The sequence below is a fragment of the Micropterus dolomieu genome, linkage group LG02 (genome assembly GCF_021292245.1).
Source record: "Micropterus dolomieu isolate WLL.071019.BEF.003 ecotype Adirondacks linkage group LG02, ASM2129224v1, whole genome shotgun sequence".
Classification (NCBI taxonomy): Eukaryota; Metazoa; Chordata; class Actinopteri; order Centrarchiformes; family Centrarchidae; genus Micropterus; species Micropterus dolomieu.
The window spans coordinates 27,007,760-27,033,221 of NC_060151.1; the positions used below are offsets into that span (position 1 = coordinate 27,007,760).

At 40.6% G+C, this 25,462-nt stretch overlaps 2 protein-coding genes across 3 annotated transcripts in view; both read right to left on the minus strand.

Moving 5' to 3' along the window:
* Positions 1-1,329: 1,329 nt before the first annotated feature.
* Positions 1,330-12,749, minus strand: LOC123964280. The gene is made up of 6 exons (XM_046041352.1): positions 12,354-12,749; positions 8,886-10,900; positions 6,934-7,027; positions 6,622-6,671; positions 3,849-3,920; positions 1,330-2,867 (listed from the first exon to the last, which is right to left on the minus strand). The coding sequence occupies exons 2-5, from the start codon at positions 10,896-10,898 to the stop codon at positions 3,876-3,878; spliced, it is 2,202 nt and encodes a 733-aa protein (XP_045897308.1). The 5' UTR covers positions 10,899-10,900; positions 12,354-12,749; the 3' UTR covers positions 1,330-2,867; positions 3,849-3,875.
* Positions 12,750-14,683: 1,934 nt separating this feature from the next.
* LOC123961274 (myosin phosphatase Rho-interacting protein-like) overlaps positions 14,684-25,462 on the minus strand; it is a 30,557-nt gene continuing 19,778 nt past the window's right edge. Inside the window, exons 15-23 of one of the 2 annotated variants that reach the window (XM_046036529.1) lie at positions 24,503-25,025; positions 24,114-24,206; positions 21,634-23,943; positions 20,426-20,573; positions 20,218-20,335; positions 19,927-20,086; positions 18,108-18,209; positions 15,528-15,614; positions 14,684-15,429 (exon numbers count right to left, since the gene is read on the minus strand). In XM_046036529.1, coding sequence (XP_045892485.1) covers positions 15,289-15,429; positions 15,528-15,614; positions 18,108-18,209; positions 19,927-20,086; positions 20,218-20,335; positions 20,426-20,573; positions 21,634-23,943; positions 24,114-24,206; positions 24,503-25,025 — 3,682 coding nt within the window. In that variant the 3' untranslated portion in view covers positions 14,684-15,288. Of the gene's footprint in view, positions 15,430-15,527; positions 15,615-18,107; positions 18,210-19,926; positions 20,087-20,217; positions 20,336-20,425; positions 20,574-21,633; positions 23,944-24,104; positions 24,207-24,502; positions 25,026-25,462 lie in introns of both variants that reach the window. The other variant, XM_046036519.1, reaches the window with a different exon arrangement.

Consider the following 25,462-nt stretch of genomic DNA (forward strand, 5'->3'; position numbering starts at 1 on the left):
TGTGAAAGTCTGTGTTGACTGAAAACACACAGATACTAACTGTTCTGCTTTAGTAACGCAGGAGTACGCTGCCCACGTGCTCAGCTGCTGGGCTGTGATAAAAACAAAAGCTAAAACAACTTAACATCTTTGTTTTTCAACCTGGACTCCCATGTTTTGTGACTATTTTGGACATTATCTTTTGAAATTGGTCCAGTAGATTGTTATTAAAAGTGTCTGATAACATTATGATAACAGAGAGAGACCTATTCTTTATTTATTTATTTTTTTTTTTAAAAGAGGAAGATCCTTTTAGTTTAACCAGAAACAGTCACTCTCTCTCGTCAAAGCCACCAGACTCCCTCGACAGAAACAGTAATTATACCTCTCTGGTCTACCATTGCCTCGATCGGTTAGTTTGTGTTATTGTGTGACTTTGGTGTTGTCACGCAATAACACAAACAATCAGAAACAAACAAAAGTAACACAAACAAACTAACTGACCCAGGAAAATCCCATGTTCTGCGAGGTGAAGTTGCTGTTTTTATCTATACAGTCTGGTGACTTTGATAAATAAATATCATTTTACCTCAAAGAACACGGGAGTTGCTCGTCTACAGCTGCCTGAATCGGTTAGTTTTTTTTTTTTTTTTTTAATCAATCACACCAATATTCGTGAGTACTGTATATGTACTGCCTTGTCTTGTAATTTTGAGTTTACCTTTCTTTATTTTTTGCACTTATTTCTGTCCTTTTGCTGCTACAACACCTGCATTTCTACTCTGGGGATCAATAAAGGTTGATCTTAGAGTGACGTATGTAATCTGTCATGAATCCACAAGGCAATAATTCACATGAAATATTGTTTCACTGTCATACAACCCTACTTATCCTGAAAAGGAAAATGTGCAATAGGCAGCAAGCAATACAAAAACTCTGGCTGAAAGGGTTGATGTGAAACCTAGTGGTGTTTTCTACCATGTGATATGTTCCTGTATCAATCAGAACTGCATCTTAAAACCATGAAATGACAGGACAAACTGCATAAATTGTGCAATTTCCTTGAGAAAAGTAATTCTGCTTGTTTCAGGATGACAGTAAAATAGGTTAAACTGCACTGGAAACAAGTATTGTTAAGACAATACTTGTCAATTTGCCAAAAAACCCAGACACACTTTGTTCCTTGCAGCAAGAACATTTTGTTTCTGTGTAGGAGCAATAACAATCATGTATCCCAAGTTCTGCACAAAAAACACTTATAAAGCTTTCTAATAGCTTTGGATAACAAACGCTGAGAAAAGTTCTCTGTGTTTCTGGATCGATGTGTTCATTTCAAGACAAAGACAAGAGTTCAGTTTTATCGACTTTTATTAAAACAACATTAATAATATTTTTATTCCTCAAATAATAAAAAGTGCTGACATAAAACCAAACTCTGACAATTTACTTAAAACCCTCAATTTTTAGAAACAACTCCTGAACTGAAATACAAAAGCTCATACAAAGATGGACACTTAAAGCTGCACTAGGCGACTTCAGCTCTACATGGCTACCATATCTTAAAGGGTCAATTCACCCAAATCACAAAAACATTTTCCAACTTACTTCAGTGGTAGCACGTATCAAAGTAATCCAGTCATATATGTCTGTACGCTGCAAACAGCGATTGCTAATAGCTCATTCAGCGTACTTTTAATTGTGCTAATTTGCCAAAAATGTAAACAAATACAGGCTTTTTAGTCTGTGTTAGTCTCAAGCTGTAGCCCAGAGCTAACATACTGAATTCATGCCAACATTAGATTTCCTGTTTACATCCCCCCAGAAGCGCTCAAAATAAGGTACTGCAGTTCCAACAATGTTTATACTGAACAACAGTCCACAAAATATTCAATTTACAATGAGATGATAAAGAGAACAGCAGCAAATCCTCTCATTTGAGAAACTGGGATTAGTTGAGTTGGGTTAAGTGATTTTGTTTTTTTGCGATTTTATTGAACTGACCCTTTAAAACTTTACATTTTCTGATTTCTGCTTGGCCACTAGACGTTGATGCATCTTTTTCTAAACTGAAATGAACTCTCGCTTCTGTTTAGGAGACATTTTGTTCTGTTTGTCAATCTTAAGTTTCTGCATCCTGTGAGCAGAGAAGCATCTAAACCCGACACCAGAAATAAATCTGCTTGAATGCGGCGATTGTACAGTTTGCGGTCTCACTTTAAGGGGTCGGGATGTTCTCTGTAGCAGCCCTACTTTGTGAATTTCATATTTCTATATAATCTTAGTGCAGCTTTATATTACATTTAAATAATTTTAGTAAAAATGGAAGAACAAAGTCTACAAATAGACATAAATAATTAAAATTATACTATAAAGTGCATCGTAGCAAACATCAACTGTGCATGCAAATCAATGTAAATAAATTATGTTGGTTATGTGAAGATGAACAGTAATAGAAATAGAAAAGTAGTACAAAACCTGAAGAAAGAAAAGAAGTGTTCTTATATAAAGATATCATATACTATACAACAAATCAATAAAGCTCATTTAAACTCTAATATACCTATTATGTTCAATTAATAAACTGTATTTGTGAGTCTTCAAGAAGAGGAATAAATAGCCATACACACTCCCATGCGCACACACACACACACAATCAGACACACACACACACACACACACACAACCCATAGAAATACAACAAAACAAAGATGTGTCTTATAAAAATCCTTAAGTGGCCCCTGGTTGATCTGTCTGTGAGGTCGAGTGAAATCTCACCAGAAGGTCCGCCTTCTGCTCGAGCAAACACGCTCACGTTAATTAGTGTTATAAAACTTCAGAGGTGAAATCAGGCAGATCACGTCGCACCCTGAGGAGATCTGTGGATCATTCTGGAAGAAAATGACATTAAATGACATTAAAAGAGGAAGAATCTCATTCTCATGCATTTATAGTTTTAGAATTATGAGTCGCGCTGCAGCCAAGAGTTAATTCTTATTGTTGATCAATCAATCTGCAGATTATTTTCTCCATCAATCGCTTGTTTAGTCGATAGCCTAAGAGGCACACCTGTGCAATACCCATGCTGTCTGATCAGCATCTTGAGATGCCACACCTGTGAGGTGGATGGATTATCTCGGCAAAGGAGAAGTGCTCACTGACACAGATTTTGACAGATTTGTGTATATTGTGCTTGTTTTTGCCACTCAAGATTGTTTTTACAAGTGTCTGACAACATTTTGGAAAGGATCCCTACAGAGAGAGACCTTTTTCAAATAGTAAAATCCTTTTTGTGTAACCAGAAACATTCATTATTTCGCTCTTTTCAAACCCAAAGAGTCCATAGATAAAAACAGCAATTATGCCTTGTAGAAAACAGGAGCTGTTGGTCTATCGCTGCCTCAGTCAGTTAGTTTGTTTGTGTTATTGTGTGACTTTGGTGTTTTAAAGGGTTAAAAAGACCAAAGTCACACAATAACACAAACTAAATGATCAAGGCAGCAGTAGACTAGAGAGTTAAAATTGCTATTTTTGCCAAGGGAGTCTGGTAGCTTTGAAGACTGATTCTGGTTAAACAAAAAGGATATAACTTTTTAAAAAAAAGGTCTCTCATCTGTAGGGATCCTTTCCATAATGCTGGCAGACACTTGTAAGAACAATCTGATAATTTATAATTTATAATAATTTAGATTTTTTCTCCCTTTGATCGATTATCAAAATTAAATGTCTTGTTTTGTCTCACATTTGAGAAGCTGGAACCATCAAATGGTTGACATATTTGCTTGATGGTCAATTATTAATATAGTTACCTTTTAATTGTTGCTGCTACACAAACAAGCTACTAAAATTACCTTTATTTAAATATTACACACCTCCAGTGCCCCCAAATGTCTTCCGCGTCATCTCTTGTGTTGTTGTCTGGTGACACTCGTGAACGGTTTGTTCTGTTGGACACAAACACGCATCAGCGGGAAATGAGTAAACTCACCAAAATCATTTTTCCAGAGGAGTAGGGCCGAGCGAGTACACCATTTTCTGTAGCGGTACTCTGAGTGGGCGGGGCTTAACCAGGAAGTTATTAATTGCAGCCAGAAGTTACCATATTTATTATAAAACTACTTACAGAACAGCTTCAGAGCAATGTTGTTGTATTGTATAATATTTATAGTTTATTAGAAAACAGATATTGACACATTTTATGCTGATGATAGTTGGGGTCGAAAAATAATCGGCCTGGCCGATTATCTTCAAAATTGGTAATTTTAAAATCAGATAGCCGATATAACTAAATAATAAAAAGATGCACTCCTCTGGGTCTGATGCAGCCGCTTCTCTCTGTCTGTACGGTTTGCACTCACCACTCTGTGTACTCCAGCAATGTCCCGCCCACAGTACTAGCTGACTGGTTATTAGTCACGAGTAATAGCCTATCAACACCGACTACTGTGCGGAAGTAGCCAATAGAACGAGCGAGCCACCGCGCTGCAGCCCCTCCCGTCTCAGCAGAGCTCCGCAAATACACACACACGCAGAGCTAGTTAGTGGAGATCAGTGTAGATACACAAGCTGACCATAAATATGCCTGTTACTGTAAGTAAGTGCAGAAAAACAAGCAGTAGTACTAGTAAAAGGCTGATACTGCATCAGTACAACAAGTAGAAACGTGCACAGAGCGATATTGTAATCTTTATTTTTTATGTTCCATTTGTTTCCAGCGAGATAGTGATTTTATAAAGTGACTTTGCTGCTATAAACTTTACTTTTGTTGCTGCTCTAAAAACAGTTAGTTACAATTAAATATTAATTTACCATTTATAAAGATTAAACAGACAATTAACTTTAATCGTGTTATTTTCAACAAAGTTTTGTGTTGGAGTTTGTGTTGACACAAAGTTTACAGCAAAATATCAGTTCCAAATATCGGTCTAATTGGTTACTAATAATTGGGATTGGCCCGGAAAATTCGGTCGATGCCTGGATGATACTCATTAAAAATACATTATCTGTACCGGATACTCGTTTCACCAGAGTACTCGCTCAACCCTACAGACAACTCAGCAAAAAGTAGATCTGGTTATCTGCTTAATATCTGTGTGTACTGAATAAAACACAATACTACTGCATACTACTACTACGCACTGGATACTAGGTACGATCAGGCTTTCAAATACAAGCGGAAGTGACACATTAAAAGTACAATATGAGGCCAGAAGTATGTGGACACTGGAACTTGAGATTGCTCAACATATCATTATAAAACCGTGTGGATTTCCTCTAACAGCCTCCACTCCTCTGGTTTCAGGCTTTGTACCAGATGTCGGAACCTGGCAGCAGAGATTTGCTCCCATTCAGCCACGTGAGCATTAGTCCAACACTGAAACACTGTCTAAAAGATCTCCGTCTGCTCTACTGCCCTACAGAAGCAGTGAAGCTGAGACAAAAGGTTTTAAAATGTTCAGGGCGGCCGGAAAACTGGGCAACAGATTAAACTGTAATGCCCTCATTTAACATACTTTTAGGCTGATTATTATAATAACTGCTTTGGTGCCCACATAATACTTAAAAAATGTAAATACTGCACTGGATAATACAACAAACACAATGTCTCCATGTAAATGTGCCAGTTTTAGGGCTGCAGCTAACGATGATTTTAGTATTCGAAGCTTCTATAGATTATTTCAACGATTCATCGATGCGTCGTTTAAGAAGTACTTTTGCTTGGCGGCGGTGAACATCAATAAAAAACATTAGTTTTCGTATCCGTCGTGTTTCAAATTAAATCAGATTTGACTCTCTAGATGTAACGTTACATTGTAGGACCCGCTAGTGTCGATAGCAGTATGAATAAGCTCGGACCTCATCGATTTTTGGGTTTTGAGGAAATTTGCAACCGAATCCTTTTAGAACCGGGTATCGATCCCCATCCCTACCCGTGACTGTAACCAACAGTTTTTGTTTATTATGATTTCTGAGGCTTCAGTTATCCATTTGCCTTTTCAATAGCTAGCTAGATAACGCTAAGGCTAGTGACTGACAGCCAAAAGAGACGCAAGACGGTGAGCTGACTTCACACATTGCCGTAAATGCTGCCCTGAAAGGCTGGCGGAAGTGGAAGGGAGGGACTTAGGTTCTGTATAAACTTCACTAGAGTCTAAAGCTGAGGTGGTGGCTGCTGCTAGCTAAGGATAACTCGCTCTTTCAATCCATCCAGTGTGTGGCGTAAGTACTCGTATAAAAGGAAATCAGAATCTGGTGTGAACCCAAATCTGACCAAATATGTAGTTACTGTGTTTTGCCTTTGTAGGACAGGAGAGTGTTAAGATTTAGGGGGGCCAGTCAAGACCATGAAAAACAGCCTCAGAACAAAAACTGATCAGGGTGTCCACATACTTTTGGGTATATAGGACACTTTGTCCTTTTCTCATTTGACCCTTTTTCCAGATTTTTTTCCAGAATATATACTGTATTTATATTTTTAACAAACATCACCTTTCGCACACACTATTACAATTGCATACTAACATTTCATATACCCCCCCATACAGTCGTTTGTATGCAGGATGTAGTAGTATTTGGAGACAGCATCCTAAAGGCTACGCTACTGACCCCCAGAGGCCGAGCAGCTCCTCACACTCTCTGTTTTACCTTGTGCTCTGGACATCTGATGGAGAAGTTGTCTTCAGTTAAGACACAGCCTGGAATAAATAAATAAAAAAAAACACAAATGTACAAAATATCCTTGAAAGATTCGTCATGTCAGGCTGAGTGAGAGCGACAGCCTTCCCACGCCAAAATAATAAAGTGACTCAAGCTCTCACCCTTTGACAGATCTGTCACGTTAAAATCATTTTCACAGCCAGAGTTGGTGACAGCAGTTAAACACAAGATCAGAATAACTTTACTCCACAGTTTCTGGGTGTTTCCCTTTACAGCCGACACACAAGTCTCATGCTGTACCTGACTGAACGGCACATCTGTAGTGATAGTTTCTGGGACAGCCCTTCTGGAAACATCCCATTATTGCACCCGTTTGTTGGCACGCTGAACATTTCTGGAACGAGAAGCACACGGTGAGAAAAAAGCAAACATGCCACCAACTTTTGTCACTGCATGTGATCCAGAATACTCTAAAAAAAAAAAAAAACTACCTAATTGATATTCAACAGAATTGTGCCTCACTGTTATGCATTACATCAGACAAAACTCGCTTACATGTGCATTGAAATAGTGTTTAATCATTTTTCCTGTCCGTACTGGCTCGGAAAAGATCTCCTCCTGATGCAATTCCAACGCAAGTGATCAGGTTGACACGTTTTAGTCCTTGTTTTGTGTAAAAATGCTTTTGAAAATTCAGCTGAAAGTAATAAAAGGCTTCAGCTGCTTAAATTAGTCAAATCACGACCGTCTCTATCAAAGTGACAGCCTTTTTTTAATGTGTGTAATTAATAATCTTTGTGCTTTCACAAATGATGAAAAGGGTAATTTCAAGCTTAAAAAACTAACTTTGAAAGATAAGATAAATATTTTGGGGGTTTTCATTGTTTGTTTTCACAGCAGCAGGTGCATCGCATGTGGACGGAGGCGTGTTAATGGCGTAGCCTATTGAAGCAATCGAAATAGGGCTGCAACTCACACTTATTTTCATTATCGATGAATCTGTCGATTGTTTTCTCTATTAATCGAATAGTTGTCTGGTCCGTAAAATGTCAGAAAATGGAGATCAGTGTTTCCCAAAGCCCAAGATGACGACACTCAAATGTCTTGTTTTATCCATAACCCAAAGATATTAAGTTAATTCACATTTAAGAAGCTGTAATCAGAGAACCTGTCTTAAAAATGACCTAAACTCATCGAATTAGCTTGTCAATTAATTTAAAAACCAACGTGGTACCGTACTAAATCTACACGGGTGTGTTCACTGTTCACTGTTGCTTTACCCGGTCCGCGCTTGTAAAACATGCACCATGTCACGTCTTGCAACGTAATAGATAGCTTCTCTCTCTGCAAAATGTTAAAACGGGTCACCAAATATTCTTTGGTTGATATACCTGGATGTTGATAAACACTGGTTTTGGACTATTGGTCATACAAAACATTTGAAGATGTCAAATAATGAGCAGATTAATCCTTAATGAAAAAAAATCACCAGTTGCAGCCATAACTCTCCTTCAAATGACGGTGGATTTAGTCTCCCATCACTTATATTGGAAGCATAGACCTGTCATTTACACTGGGGACACTGGGGACATGTCCCCACCCCTTTTTGAGAAGGCTGATTTTGTCCCCATCAAGGTTTTGTTAAAATGGTTCTGATAAATTGCTTGCAACAACAAATATTAAATAACAAATGAGAATGCTTTGAGAAAGGTTTGTTTGCAAAATAAGAAACATGCAAAGCTATGTAAATATCTAAGAAACAAATATATAATATAAGAAAGCAACTTAAGCTAAAGAAAAAAAAAGTTGCAGATTACTACATTACATAATATTTTTATATTTTGTTTTATTACCTTACACCTAAATTTTGTGTTTCCCTTATATATATATATATATATATATATATATATACACACAAATTGATCTGGAAAATGTCTCCAGATTGCAGTAAATTATGTGTTTAAATCTCAAAATATTCTGGGGGAGGAACCCCAGACCAAAATAATATATCACAATAGTGACTATTGATTCTAATATCTTCCTGTTTTGTTCACGTTTTGGGAGAAAGTTTGTCACCCTTGATTGGAAGGGATATTTTAAACGGCCAGTTTGGACAGGAGGACTGAGAGTAGTTATTTATGTTGATATACTGTGTATCTTTATAGGTAAACAAAACTCTTTGCACTCATAAAACAAGCTGATCGCTCGGTCCTAATGGTGCTTAAAAAGACCTTGTTCTTGTTCTCACTCACCGTTTCTTGTGCGAGCCGGGCCGCCTCCTCCAACCCGTACAGCTTCCCTCTGACCAGGAAGATGCCAGCGGACCAGATACCGCAGTCCTCGTGGATCCAGCACTCGTCCAGATGAAGAGGCACCTTTGGGAGAGAGTGGTTGTCGTTCTCGAGCAAACCTTTGACAGCAGAGTCGTCGAAATCACCGCAACCATCCTCTGAGGAATTCACTGCATGTCGTTTGACGAGCACCTGTTCTTCCTCTTTCTGCTCAGTCCTGCAGTTCTGCTGGTTGTGGTTCTGGCAGTCCACGGACGAGCTAATCGGATAGTACGGGCCGTGAAGGTCCCCGAGGCCCATGGCGTTGGCCGTCTGACCGCACAGGCAGCACAGCAGCGAGTCCTGACACTTGCTGTCCGAGCCAAAGCGGCCGAGCTGGAAACAGGACGTATGAGGGACAAACCCCGACAGAGACCTGGGCGCCGTCTGCTGGGGTCCTCTGCTGCTCCTCACTGTTGCCTCCTCCTCCTGATAGTTGACAACGGTGCACATCCTCTTCTCAATGTGAACAAATGGGCAAAAACTGCCTGATTTCTTGTCCTTTTTTTCCTCTTTTATGTTTGCATATTTAAGCTTGATTTCTGGCTCTCTGGGAGGAAACTGGGCAGAAGGTCTTTTCTGCGTTCGCCTTTTTTTCTTCCGTCTTGGGACGGTTTTTGTGTTTGATGACTTTTGACGCTGCCCTTGTGAGACTCTGCTGTTTTGTTTCTGTTCAGTTCTTCTTAACTTTTTAGTTTTACGAACAGTGAGGGGCTTCTTTCGTTTATGACTGATGCTTTTCGCACGTGACACTTGGCGGCGAGACGGCTGCTCGTGCGACTCTCTCTGCGGCGACTTCCTGTCTGCCTGGACGTCCACACCAGACTCCTCTGAGTTACTGCTCACTCTTTGCGACACATTTGGCTGTGAGGCCGACTCGTCTAGATCTGAGCTGGACAACCTCCCCGCGTACTCCATCACATCGTCAGAATCACAACTTTCGTTATAAATACCCACCGCATCGTTTTTGGCTTGTCTCCTCAAACTGTGCCGAGACACGCTGCAGGTAAACTGAGGCGTTTCAGAGACAGGTTTCCTGATTCGGGTACTACGTCGTACTTTTCTGGGTGGATTTTTTTCCTCCTCACTCTGAGGGGGAGTTTCTCTCGCCAGACTCTTCTTACGAGAAAAACTTTTCTTACAGGGAAAGGTGTTGCTTTTCTTCTTTTTGTTAGTCACTGAAACTTCGATAACGTCGCTGTCGTCGCTTGAAACATCTACCAGAGATTCAGTGGGGTTGCTGTAAACAGCACTGAGGTCTGACAGGAGGACTACGGGCCGGGTATGATGTACAGGTATCTCCACCGAGCTGTCTGAGGAGTCTTCTGAGTACGAGCTGTCAGGACTGGGTGAGCTCAGAGGCTGAGGTAGGTGATAGCAACCTCTCCCTTCGTCCAGTGAGGACACAGCTGGGGACAGGGGCTCCACAATGTGCCTCACGCCGTCTTGGATGAAAGGACTGCATAAGAGTGGCTCCTTAGCTGAGGAGACGAGAAAAATAACATCAGAGCCGCTGTCGCTCTCCTCTCCACCGCTGCTTTCAGGAACCGGACCGCCGGTCTGGTCGGGCCCGCCGTAGAAACCTGGATGCCACAGGCTACCGTGGGCTCTTTCGCGGTACAGATCCAGCCCCGGAGCTAGCGTCGAATTCATGTAGCTGCTCAGAGACTCCGGACTCTGCTCCATGTCTCTACAGTGGACAGGTGCAACCGGTTCAGGATGCAGCTGCGTGGACAGTGAGTTGTAGGAGGACGCGGCTCTGGATCTGTACGAGGAGCTGATCTCCGTGCTGCAGCTCTGCGGGCGTCTGTGGTACCACTCGGGCTTCTTTGCCAGGTCCATGGCTTCAGTGTGGCTGCGGCTGAGGGGGTTGACTGAGTAGCCCTTTGACAGGTCCATAGCCATGAGAGATGTATCCTGAGAGGACACTTCCATCACTGCAAAAAAACACACCAACATTACTGAGATGTAAAGTTTCTTACCGATCTTTCCCGTCAAAACTTCCCAGAGCCCAAAGTGATGCCTTCAAATGTCTTGCTTAATTCACTGTAACCTGAAGGTTTTCAGGTTACAGTGAATTATGACAAAGAAAAGCAGCAAATTCTGTCATTTGAAAAGCTAAAACCAAAGAATGTTTGGCAATGTTTTTATTTTTTACTATTTTTTGCTTGAAAAATTACCAAAAGGACAAACAGATTATCAAAATAGCTGCTGGTTCATTTTCTGTCAATCGACTTATCAAAAATTTCACCAAATTGAAAGAGATGCAGCCATGTTGTTGTTTGCAGTTGTTTTGTACTCGAACCAGAACTCTCTCTCTCTCTGACGGAGCTGAAATGATTACACAATTACGGATCAATTTATTTTGATAATCAGTTACTCGTTTCAGCAATTTTTGTAAAAAACAAAACATCTGAAGATTTCACCTTAGTCTCTGGGAAGTTCTGGAGGGTCTTTTCCCGTCATTTAATAGACCGTACAATTAAAAAAAATAATTGATAGAGAAAGCCCTGACTTTTGCTCCTTTGTGAAAGTTAGTGTTTTTTTTCTGAGGCAGAAAACATTCAAAACTATTATGATAAAATCTTTTAAAAAAGATATGATTAGTAAATCTTTTTTCAGTCCCCTTTCCTCAACAAAATAAATATCTTGATAGAAAAATTACGTTCTAATTCATTCGTGATTCAAATGAATTAAATCACACATTTGCTCTACATTGAAGCAAGACCCCCAAACTTAATAAAGACTTGCAGCCATGCGGGTGGTGATGGCACATCACTTCATCATCATCAATTTATTTTTAAAGTGACTGGTTTCAGCAATTCTTTAAGACAAAAAACAAATTTTAAGACATCTCCTTTGTCTCTGGGAAGTTGAGGTGGGTAGTTTCCTGTCATTTAATAGACTGTACAATTAAATGATTAATGAAAATAATTGATAGATGGAGATCAAGAGTAGCTGGCTGACTCCTCTGAACATCTATATTTACTATTTATACCAAACACTATAAATAATATTATAGGGCCCCATTAAAAAAAATCTATTTTGTTTATTTTAATTTATTTACTAATTTTGGTGCATTTTAAAGAAATGTTAGGGTAATCTCAGTATGCTGTTACATGAAGAGAAACATCTACAAAACATATGGGCAGACACTCGTTTATTTATATGCAACTGTTATATATGTATTTTTTATTATATAAATATTATGTTAAGAATAACACGACATCTTTTTAACTGAGCTTTTCCGATGAGAAACGTTAACAGGTAGGCCCGTTCAGTGAGTAATGTAAAAGGTAATGTCACCTACCTGTAAATAGTGATGTAGCTCTAACTCGCACAACAAGAGTTAAAAAGGTCTTTTAAAGTTACAGCTGATGGTGATCTTACCCCCGAGGTGGCAGCAGATTGGATGGACGACCCCGGTCCTCACAGTGCGGGTGTTTTTAGGATGACTCTTCCCCTCACACAGGTCGGGTAGCTGGGTTAGCTAACACACCTCTGCAGGCCCATCATCAGGACTGGATGTAAACAAAAGCAGCGACAGCCCGAGTTCATGCTAGCTAGCTGGCTAAGCTAACGTTAGCACGCTACGCTCTTTCCAAACGTAGACGACACTCGCGGTAACGAGAGAAACACATTTCCGCTAAAGGTTTGTTAGCTGGGAATTTTCACATCCCCGTCGCTACTGTTACTGTTGTGTATTTAAAAGTTGTCATCGTGGACACCTTCCTTTCCTCTCAGCGTCAAGTCACACTGAAACAAACATGGTGACACCGGAAGAGAAGGACGCGCCTTTCAAAGTAAAAGCTTCATGAGGCTGGTTATGTTTTAGTTGTAAATATACTCCCATGTAGAAAAAAACAAACAAAACTCCAGTACAAGTAAAAGTACATAAATAATAATGTAATATGTCTGCTCAACACAAACCCGGAGTAATGCACACGTAGGCTAAATATCTGCCACATAATTTTTTCTTTTACACATTATTCTTTAATAACGTGCTTGTATTTATTCCATATTTATATATTTTTTTACATTTATATATGTCAACTGCATGTTTGTCTATGTGTAGCACCAATATTATCAGCTCTAATTCTGCAGTAAAATGTCCCTGTGCCTGATATATGTGAAGTTATTAGATTGTTAATACTGATCAATTAATGTTAGAGCAGGATTTTAATGCTGCCACTGCTAATTTACATACAGCTAGGTATGGTACAGTTAGGTTAGCCAATGTGCGTGTGTGATCAAAAAGGTCTGATCAAAAGTACATGTACTCAAAGGAGAGCGGGGTGAGTTGAGCCAGTTTTTACTTGAGGTGTCTTTAAAGCGGGGACGTGACAGTAATGTTTCCAACTAAAATATGTACATATATTTTAGGATGTGGTGCATCCCTGGGAATAATCAATTTGGATCTAAAATAAACTATATTCAAAATATGGCTTTCCAAAAAAAAAAAGAAAATGGAGCCACACTGGGATCAGGGACATCAGTGTCATTTCATCATGCCAACTCAAACGCCAGGTCCCAACATTTATTACACTTAGATAGTAAAACATTGCAGCTATATCTCCTAGTTGTTTCATACCAATGTATCACTTTAAAGTCATCCTGTTTATCGTCATGTCCCGTGCCACCTGATGAATGGACTTCCCATTTTTGCACCTCTCTCACTGCTCTGTCCAAACCCACAATATGAGTTGAAGCCTGTCTGTCTTCCATTTATAGAAGCATGACATGATGGTTTCTGGTCTAATGATGCATAATGTCACATCATTTCAGTGATGCATAACAATGCAATGTAAAACTACAGTCAAATATCTAGCTCAACTTCCCTTTCTTCCCCCATCTCTTTTGCCTCAAATTACCCCATCCCTGCCATTTTAACAAATTTGTGTCATCCATCTGTTTAAGAGTAAAGTCATGCTAACAGCATAGCCTCATATTTTAACTTCCTAAAGCACTAACACATTTTCTCAAACCTGTCTGTAATTGTTCAGACACAAGAATAAGGACTCCTTGAACATAAAAAAATCACTTTGAACAGCAAAAAAACCAAACGCACTTATCACTCATGGGCCTCTCTCCATCACAGGGAGAGTAAAATGGATGACTAATCAAAAATGTGCGGTCACATGACCAATTTTGTCTATGGTTGCCAAGAAACAGGGGGTGGCTCAACTTCCCCCCAGGCTCAAATCACCCCACTCTCCCCTACAGCACATAAGTACAAATGAGATGTACCACTTTACTTGAGTATTTTCTTTTCATGCCACTTTCTACTTCTACTCCACTACATTAGTTTAAAAAACACAGGCCTATGTTAAGATGTTTATGGCTTATTAAGCTTTTATTCTTTTCACTGTTCATTAATTGTATCACTAAATTCTCTTTGACTGTCACAAATTGAAGCCTGTGTGCGACATGTAGGCTAATAAAACCTTGACAACCCCAAAACATGTCGTCAAATAGGATGTTTAGTTTGAAATATTCACTCTGAACATACCTGTGTTTCAGGTTAACTTGACGGTCTTCTTCCTCCAGAAACAGTGCTGAATAAGAGAAATTAACATTTATTTTGCTGCACATAGCAAAAAAAACTGTTATTAGCTGTGGGTTTTTTAATCTTTTATGCACAAACTGACAAACAATAAAATGAGGCCCCAAATTTCAACCTGGCAACCCCTGAGGAGACAACGCATAATGACAAGAGATAGTTTAGGTTTCATCTGACACTTTGACTTTTTATTAATAATACTGCAGTGAACACATAAATTACAGCTGGTGTAATCTGCCAGTAAAGTTACCAGGCAGAAACGACTTTAATTTAAATTATTTAATTGATAAATACTTGAAAAATACTTGACCAGTTTAATGACACATACAGCAGAGGAGGATGAGGATGAAAACGTGCATCAGATGAAAGTATCACTTTAATAAAATGGTTGTACAGATACATATACAAAGTACACAAAATAACCAGTTGTTTGTTGTTGTTTTTTAAGATATTTGGTAAATACAAATATTAAAACTAAAAACTTTAGAATTTAATATAAATCACAGTCACAAATGTTAATAATTAGTCCAGACAGACATAATACACAAAAGACAGACAACATAAACATTATTTTTTTGAAACCAAAAATAAAAAGCTGTGTGAAGTGAGTTTGTGGATACATTTGTGGATTTATTTAAATAAGACTAAGAAGAATAAAAGGTGATGAAAGGAACTTATTTTTGTGTTTTAAACAAATTGTGGGTAAAATTAAAAGGATGTTACAGTGAAAACAAATGTAATGTGGTTTTTTTTAAAACTAATAATTCACAGTGAAGTCTGGTCCAGAGCGCGATGAGCCAGCCTCAGGTTTTCTCTCAGTCTGTCCACCTCTCTCTCAGTTTTGGCCCTCAGGACGCTCAGCTCGGTGTACATGTCCTTGCACTTCTTCGTGGCGTTCCTCTTGTCCTGTAACATGACACAGAGATCAGTTTGCTTCACTCACTTCCTCTCTTGGACTTCACACCATTCTTTATTTTTATAACTGCTGTTTGTGTGACTCTCACCTTTTGTGCCGACTGCAGTTCGTCCTTCAGAGACGTGATCTCCTGCTTCAGACACTGCACCTCAGACTCCTTCACTCGCAGCGTAATCTGAAAGAAAACCTTCAGATAATCAGATTCATCACACTGAAATGCCACATTTCAGCATTTTGAGATGATCGTGCACAGTGCTTGTGTCTTGGGTGACATCCAGAGGGTTAAACAACAGGCACACTTGATAAAATACAAATTAATACTTTCTGTAAACTGCTCCAGAAGCCCATAAAAGAAAATGAAACTGCAATAGAAGAGAGCATCCCACTCCCCATTCAGAGGTGGATTCCCTGTCTTCAGTTTTTATTGCAGACATACAGTATATAATTACTAACAATGAACACATGAGGGAGCCACATACTATTGAACTGATTCAGTAAACACATCATGACAGTGTTTTTTCTCTGAATTATTACATTTCTGTCCAGAGAACATATATTGTTCAAATGAAACTTAATCTTACATGTTTTCATTTTAAATATACAAAAATGGAAAATATTTATTTATTTTGTGTTATTTATCTGTGCTGGAAGAAGTACTCAAATATTTTACTTAAAGCTGGAGTAGGTGATTCTGGAGAAATCTGGTACCATGACAAATACCACGTAGAGCGAACAACGACAAAGCAAGTACTGTAACTAACGTTAGCTAAGTTGTGGGTTAGCAAACTGTGGCTACAGCTGGTGCTGCGAAGATAACATGTAGGGAGGACGAGAGAGTTTCCCAGATCCAGCACAGCAGCTCTGGACTGCAAGACTCACAACTCTCCTGCTACAGCGTCACAACAACAGTATGTGTTGGTGAACTAGAAAGTAAGCTGAATGTCTGTGGGCAAGTCATTTAACGTCCGCCGACACACACAAATCATGGCGCATCATGAGCAATGTAAAATCCAGAGTCAAATTCCTTGTATGTGTACTCATAGGTGGCAAATAAAGCTGATTCTGATTATAAGTACAAGTCATTTTTGGCCTCTTGGGTTGGTTGATCTGTTAAACTCCAACAGTTACGCCGTGACATGATCATGTGTGTAACTCCCATATCGCTCGCTCTCTTGTTGCTCAGGTTTTGGTCTCCACCACCTCCTGAGGGAAATATCTGGCTCTTTGGCTGCTAAATGCTCCACTATGTTCACCAGCTCCTCTTTAACTGTGTCTGTCTGCTGTTTGATGTTGAACAGGTAGTGTACAGTGGATTTTTACAGATTTTTACTGAGTGAACCAGAACAGTAAAGTTGCAGCCTGACGAATAAACAAAGAGCTGAAACTCAATATTAAGCTCTATAAAGCCCAGAAGCTGCAGCTTCAGATGATAATCCTCTATAGGTTCATTACTAAGAGCGACAACTTTTACATTGTCACATTATTTTCACTTTGTCATTTCAAACATTATTATAAAAATATCTATTATAGCAGGTATCAAAGTAAAAGTACTACATGAAGAAAAGAAATTCCAGTATTAGTTTACTATTACTGATGCCTTTATGTGAAAGCAGCTTTTTAATGTTGCAGTTGTTTGAGTTGGAGCTAGTTTTACCCGCTTAAAATACAGCTAGATTGTTTAATTTACAAAACAGTGCATCACATTTTATTAACTGATCATATGTTTTAGTTGTAACATTTTAATTTGTAATATAACTAGTAACTAAAGCTATAAAATAAATGTAGAGGAGTAAGAAGTGCAATATTTCTGTTTTCCCTTTGTATAAAACATTTGTTACGGCTGCCGTTGGCTGCCTTGAAGTATATTAATTGTTGTGTTCCTATAAGTGAGTCATCCAAACCCAGCTGTGTGATTCCCTGTCGAGGATTGGTTCCTCTGGAGCTGAGACCACCTGCTTCCTGTTTGCTGTGCACTGGCGTCTGTGATTGGTGTGGCTGTGATCCGACTGAACCTACCAATCAGGACTCTTCAATCAACGCCAGCTGGACTATAAATAGCTTGTGTGTGCACAGTTTGAGCGACTGTGAGCCAGTGATCAGTTTGCCTTGCTGTTGGTTGCATACACTGTTAGTTTAGTGAGAATTTAGAGTGTTTATATTTCTTGATATTGTCTGTCTGAGTGACTTCAGACAGTAGTTTTGAATCATTGTAAATCACATAGCGTGATATTGTGCACCAAGCATTGGGCACTCTTTTGTTTGGGTACTCTACGTTGCAGAATAACTGTTCGTTTGTATAGGTACTGACCTCCTTCTGTTCTTTAGTGTGTGTTTTTTGAGCTGAGTAACTGTCTCCAGACAAGACCCTCTTTGGTTTCATTTTGTGTATTTGTCAGCACCTATATAGCCTCTTTTTGCTTGTGCAAGCTTATTAATTAAACCTTTGACTTTAACCGGAACATTTCAGTTGTCCTATTCCATCCATCACTTGTTGCTGCCCTACCTTACCAAACTGGGTCGTAACACATTAAAGACTCTGGTTGGAAAACATTCAAGTCAGTCTGCTTTTATATTCAACATTTTCAAACAGTTCCCTCTCATTTCCATTTTAGCTGTTACCTTTCTGTTGCTGCACCTCCACACAGGAGTGAATGAAACGAAGACTTACCTCCATTTCATACACATCCATTCTCTGACTGAGCGGCAGGGCGTCCGGCTTTGCCAGAGAACACAGTCTGGTGATCTCTGCCGCGAGGTGACCGCTCAACTCCTGGACGAGTCAAAAACAAAACAACAATGAGGTTTCTTATGAAGAATATAAAGATACTAACTCTCTAAAGGTTAGTATAGTGGAGGATCTGGGAATGTTTCCCCACATAAATTGTGTGTCAGCCCAGATACTATTTTCTTGCATTGTTAAATTTATAAGGTAATTTTCCTGAAATGTGAAAGCATTGGTTTAGTTTAAACGATGGAGGGAACAAATAAAGAGGAGGGTCAGGGGGTCCTCCCCCAGGAAAGCTTGAGCATTAAAGACTTAATTTCCTGCATTCTGGTGAATATTTCTGCACCAATTTATGGTTAATCTTCATTTATAAAGGGAAACACAATATTCAGGTGGTGACAATTAAAAATATTAATATTTAACAGAATATAATGCAGTAAGGCTTTCAGGCATCTATCGCTTTTAAATATGTTTTCTCCTGTAGATCAACTTTTCTAATTTAATAAAATCCCTGTTGAGTCAGTGCACATGTTCACTCAGCATTCCTTCCTCTTTTGAGTCTTTTTGAGGAAATAACCTCTTTTAATAGGCCTACGTGAGCACTTTTCACCTCAATGATAAAAATAATAATAATTAATTCATTTTAATTCAGTTATAAACTCCTGGACTTTAGCTCCTCCTTTATAGCTCCTGTGTTTCAGCAGGTTTTCTGCTCATGCTCAAAACTTTCTGAATATCTCCCATAGTGTTCTCTGACGTGTCCAGAAAAAATTTAATGAGATTTCATAATATTTTTAATTCTAACTAGCCTCTACTCTGCCGTGCATTACTTGGCTGATCCACTGGTATACAGCCTATCCCCTTTAGACCGTTTGACAGTTTGGGACAGCATGTTGCATGTGAAACCGAAAACCAACCAATAACACTTCCGATCAGGCAGAAATCTCGCCACAAATCCACACGTTAACTTCAGCAGCTCCGATACAGTGCAGCTGACAGGCCAAAGCAGAGCAAGGCAGCGCTTCGGTTTTAATTTGATTTGATTGATTAAAATCGCTGGTGTCCCATCAGCTGGGCGGAGCTGATTTACACGAGTCGAAAGTCCCATTTACATTTTGCGCCCTAGGCGAACGCCTATATCGCCTATGCGATGGGCCGGCCCAGCTGATCAGAGAATGACGTCACACCGACGAATAAAAGATTTTTTCAGCCAAACCAGAGTTGGTGATTGTTGGAACAGTGGAAAGACTAAACAAGACGTGAGTTTAATTTTGTTTCTGACAAGTTAAATGACGTGGGAGATATAATGTTTCTGGTTCAACAAAAAGAATCTTACTCTTTAACAAAAAAGGTCTTTCTCTATAGGGATCTGTCCCCAAGGATTATGTTGCAGCCAATGCAGCCCGTTTCGCAGCTCCTGGCTGATGTTTATAGCCAGAATATTTCAGTTTGAATGAAGTATGCTATAAGAGGATCTTAGGATCTACAGACTTTTTTGGGGGGGTGGGGGGCAGTTGTCTCGATCCTGTTTGGACGAGGGGTCCTCACAATGTCAGACTTGACCTGAGTAAGAGCTTTGCATAAAACATAAAAGCACCTATGTGTAGAATTAAAAGATGTCTGTCACCAGAAAAAACTGAGTGAATTTCAACCACGATTGTCTCTTTTTTCTACAAACAAAAACCTTCAGAATAATTTAAAGAAACTGAAATAATATAGAAATGGCAGTGAGTGTCTAAAGAGTGTGTATTGGAGCTCGCACCTGGTTTCTGGTCCTCAGGTCTTGGTTTTCCTGCTGGCACTGACACAAGGCCTTCCTCTCGGCATCCACAGCCTGGACAAGATGTCCGTTCTCCAGACACTTTAGAGAAAACTGCTGGGACAAAACCTGGAGCTCCCGCTGGTAGGAGGCCAGCTCCTCACTTCACACACACAGATATTCAACACAAACTTTCATAAGAACACGTTGGCCAAACCCTTTTCTGATCAGCAAAAACAAAAATATAAATATATAAAGTTTGTTTGGATAATAGGAAATCAACAAAAGATGTACCTGTGTGTTCTGTATATGTCCTCCAGGTGTGTGTTTCCTGTGCTGCTCTCTGACCGACGTCTCTTCTGCACCTCCTTCTCCAGCTCCAGCCGGTGAGCGTTCATGATGGCTTCGATTGCTGAGAAGAGGAGACGAGATTTCGTTAGATTAATTGAGGAGCAGAGAAGAAAATATGTTGCAGACACGAGCAATGAGAATCTTTCCTCACCAGTTGCAGTAGCAGCGCTCTCCTCCTCCAGCAGTCTGTCTCTCTCCACCAGGAGGCGCTCCACTTCCTGCTGGTGACGACGCTGTAGTTCCTCTACGACCTTCAGATGAGACGCCTCCATGGAAGCAAAGCTGCGCTCACACGTGGCCTTAAAAGAACAAGAGACGTTCACATGAGTCCGATGGATTTAAGAGTTCAGTGTTTGTTCCAAATTTACTAAAAATAACATTTTAAAGTAGCTGTGGGTGAAATGACAATCATATATTTTTCATTACTATTTATCACTATATTACTGTGGTAGCTATTTCTTTAATATCTGATAATTCATTAGCCTATTGTGGGAAATTCTGCAAATCAATAAGCAGGACTGCTTTATGGCAATTCTGGATTTTTAATCAATGTGACAAAGAAGAAGTTTCTCAATGTATTTGCCAGAAAATGTACTAAGTAATGATAAGCCAGTGACACAAAACCTCAGTACCTTAGTAAATTATTTTAAAGTTAAAGGAAGCATCTGGATAATAACATAAGATTCTGGAGCGAGTTCAATCTCAAAAGGTTTTGCACGGGTTTGCAACATTTTCGGATTGAACCACGTTTCCCTGCAACGTTCTACAACGTTCTGCAACGGGTTTCGAGGCATGTTTTCTTCTGTTTGGTGGGCGTGTCACAGGTGTTACCCAATCAGCGGCGACAAGTTTGTAAACACAACGGTGTTAAGAAGGCAGGGAAATGCAGTGCTCTTGCGTACACAACAGGGTGTTCAGGGAACCACGATTTCCGTTGAAAAAAAAAAGGTTTTGCTACGTTTTGTTGGCGCTGAACTCGCCCGTTTTGTGTTATGTTACGCTAATGCAGCGTTGAGCAGCGAGCCGGGATGAGGAGCTACAGGTCTGGTAAGCTCACGTTTTTCTAAATCCACACCCCCCCAGATTTTTTTCATTTTCAAACTCTTCAACCGGCGCTCACTCAAGTGACATCACTTGAGGACATCTATCAGACTTCAGACAGGTCCCTCTGGAGCCACTAAAAGCTTTATACACCTTTTTTCACTTTTAAAACAGACTTTAATGTGTAAAATCTTTAATTTATGAATGTTGTCTGTCAGGAAGATGGTCAAATGTACAGACGAAATTGTCTTTAAATAAGTTTTAACTGTGGGCAGCTTCAATCTTAAAAGACAGGCTATGGAAACCGGCACCACCTACCTTCAGCTTTTCCATCACCTTCTCATGTTGCGCCTGAACAGAACTCATTTTCCCGTCAGACTCTTCTTTCATCTCCTCCTCCATGACAGACAGCTGCTCCTCTAGCTCATTCACTCTTCTCCTCAGCTCTAAAACCTGCTTCACCTCCGAGCTCGGATTTGTTTCCTCGTGCGTTGCATCACTACCGTCTGTGTTTTCTCCTGTCATCTCTGGGATTCCCAGCTGACCATCAACACATGAAAGTGGGATTTCCATGCAGTCGAGCTCAAGGGACCCAACCATCTCGTCCTGTGGTGCTTCAGGTGTCTGTTGTACATTTTCTTCCTCAATTCCATCCAATGTACTTTCATCTGGTACCTGTACCTCAACATCTTTGCCTTGTGGGTAAATCTCTTCTGTCTGGCAACACATGCTCATCTTATTGCCCAGTGATGACAACTGTTGTTCTTCTAGGTTTGACAATCTTTCTCTCAACTCAGTGTTTTCCTCCGTCAGGTCGACACATTTGCTGCAGATGAGAGAAGAAGAGCGCCGTTTCTGTTTGGCTTCTTCGAGCTCCCTCTCATATTTTGACTGAAGCCGGCTTAAACGACAGCAGTACAACGCTTCAGTTGCTGCAGAGTGGATGAAATCAGTCATGGGATGCTCCGAAAAGTGAGAGCCGGAGAGTCTGTCAGCCATCAGCTGGAGTTTTTCATGTGCAGATTTGTCGGTAGAGGAGGCGAGGTGGTTTAGGAAAGCAATTTTCATCTGTGTGGCGACTCTAAAATGTTCCATCTCACACAGCTGCTCATTAAACTCAAACATCCTGCTTTCATCTACCTTTTTGGTTTCCGTCTCACTTGCAATATTCCAAATATCAAGATCTTTCAAACCTTCCCTCCCTTCATCTGTGCATGAACCTGTCTCAGAAAGCAGACCATGCCCTAAAAGCAGCAATTGTTTCTCCACTATCATACGTTCTGTCACCTCACTAATAAGCACTTCGACAGGTTTCTCCTCACTAAACTGGGAGGGCTTCAGTTTGTTCAGCAGCAAACTCCAAAACTCCTCCTCCCACTTCAGCTGACTCACCACTGCAGGCTCATTCCCTTCTCTTCTCAAACTAACATCCAACTTCTCAATCACCTCCAGTATTTTCCCCAAAGCGTTCAACCTCATGACCATCCCCTCTACCACTTGCTTGGTCCTTTCTTCACCAGAAACACATCTGTTGCTATCTCCATCTTTCAACCTCTCCTCCTCCAACTCTTGGTTCAGCCTCCTGATGTCGGCCTCCGCCTCTGCAGCCGCTTGAAGGTAAAGTTTCTCAGCTTCCTTCAGCTCTGCGTTCTGCGTCTGGAGCTCCCTGCAGGCCAGCTCTGATTGGTCAAACTGCTTCTCCAGCTCCGTCAGCTTGGCCTCAGCAGCCTCCAAACACAGGTGTCCTTCCGCTTCCTTAGCACTCTCGCGTTTCTCCTGTCCTGTTTCTTCTGTTTCTGCTGGGACCTTCAGCTGCAGCAGCGCCTCTGCCTCCCTCAGATTCTCCTCCAGGGAGGCGATCGTGGCCCTGGCCTCCAGGAGCTGCTGGTTTGTCAAGCTCAGCTCCCCCTTCACACCGTCTACCCTTGTTTGTCCCAGCTGTTCCACTTCGGGGAGGTGATGGGGTTCAGTGTACCTGCTGTTGAGCTCTGCTTTCAGTCTCTCTATCTCGCGGTCTGCCTCGGTCAATTGGTTTAGCATCTCCTGGTTGCGCTGGTTGAGAGCCTCGTTCTGGCTGGTTAGCAGCTCCACCTCTTGGGAAAGCCTCCTCAGCATGGCCTCGTCCGGAGGTATATGGTGCTCTACGCAGCCGTTCAGAGATTCGTCATCTCCCCCTGTTGGCTCCTCCAGAATTAATGAACTATATACGCCGTTATTTATTTTAGTTTCTGAGCTGGAAACCTGCTGACGGTCTTCTCTGTCCAGCTGGTTCTGGTGGTTGGTTGTTGCAACGTCCAATTGTAGCTCTATAGTTTCTCCATCAGAAAGTAAGTCTTGGCTGTCTGATTCAGGGGAAAATAAAGGTGTGGCTACTGTGTCAGTAAGCAAATCCCCAAGCTCTTGGAAAATGCCCTCTGTGTCATGCAGCCAGATTCTGGGAGTCTGAGGCGTTAATGAAGACGGTGAAATGCTGAGCTGCTCCTGCATGCCCTGTCTGATTATGTCATGCTGCTGTAAGAGCTCTCTGGTTTCTTTGTATGTATCTTTCAGGGTTTGCGTGTGGTTTAATGGCTTATCATTCGTGTCCGATGGGCAAAAATCTGCTTCAGAAATTGGTGAAGGGTCCAGCTTTAGAAAAGACAACAGAGAAAACGGGGGAGGAAAGAAGGATTAGCTTACCGTCTGTTAAAGCACAAAGACTGAATGAAATAATCAAAATTTATCACAGCATGATTGTAACATAGAAGAATATCAAAAGCTGACAAAAGCAAGTAGGTAATGACCAAAACCTGGCAGACCTGCTGCTGATAATATCCTGCTGTACTCAGCTGAGCCTCCAGCTCCAGTCTGCGATGCTCTGACTCTGCCAGCTGGGCCTTCAGATCCTCCACCTTCAAAAGACAACCGCTTAATCTATGAAAGCCTCGGTCTGTAGCTACAATAATGATTTTGATAAAGGGCTCAAAAAAAAAAAAAAAAATTAAAAATGATGCTCTTCTATCCAGTTAGTCAACAAGATCATCAAGAGCCCTGACGGTACAGCAGAGACAGCAGATGCTACCATGCTAAATATGATAGTTTTGGCAATAATATAGTACAATTTAAAGATGTACTAATTTAAATGTGTGGCCACTTATCTATATATTAAGTTTACATTATATTGGTATGAACTGAAGCCAGGACTCACCCCGGTCCTGTAGCTGTCCAGCAGCTTCTCCATCTTAACAGAGTCTTTGTCCTCTGTAAACAGCGGGACGGTCCTCACCGATCTGAAGACGGTCTTCTCTACCTGTTTCCAGCACTCTTCGATCTCTTCCTCCACTTTCTGCTGTGATTTTGGACTCAGTGCTCTGACACGGCCATCTGCTGTTTTATCTCCAGTCACCTCCCAACCCAGGGAGAGTCCCAGCACGCTCTCATACCGCCTCCTCCTCTCCTCCCGCCTCTTCCTCCTCTCCAGGTCACCCAAGTCCAGTGAGCACAGATGTTTAGTCCTCTGAGGCTCTGCGTCCAGAGTCGGCTTGTTCTGAGGCCTGAACTCAGCCCAGTCGAAGGTTTTGTAGCGTCCTTCCCGCCGTTTGTCCCTCACACTGCTGTGTTTGGGTTGAGGGTCTCTCTCTGTAAAGACGTCAGCGCTGGGAGAGTCCTGAGTCACATCTGGTTTGGGCAGAGCTTCAGGTGGACTGCAGGGGCCGAGGTGGCCAGGTAAACTGTACGTAACATGTTTGGACGGAGGAGAGGAAAATACCACAGTAGAGTAGGGAACAATTAGTCGACTGATTGTAGTATCATTCAACATCAATAATCGTCATTTCTTTTTAAGAAAATAGCTAAACTTTCACGGTTTCTTGTTTTCAACATATGAATTTCTGATTTTCTCAGTTTTATATCACAGTGAATTAAATATCTTTGGATTTCAGACTGTATGTCAGACAAAACAAGTTATTTCAGCTTGTGCTCTGAGAGGTTGTGATGGTCATTTAATATTATTCTCTCCAATATTTTATAGACTAAACCATTGATTGTAAAAATAACTGATTGGTTGCAGCCCTGATGTAGAGACATCGCGATTTTAAACCCTAAAGCTGAGCCCATGGACTGAATACAGTAAAAATATATTTATCTATCATTATTTTGTTAATGTAAT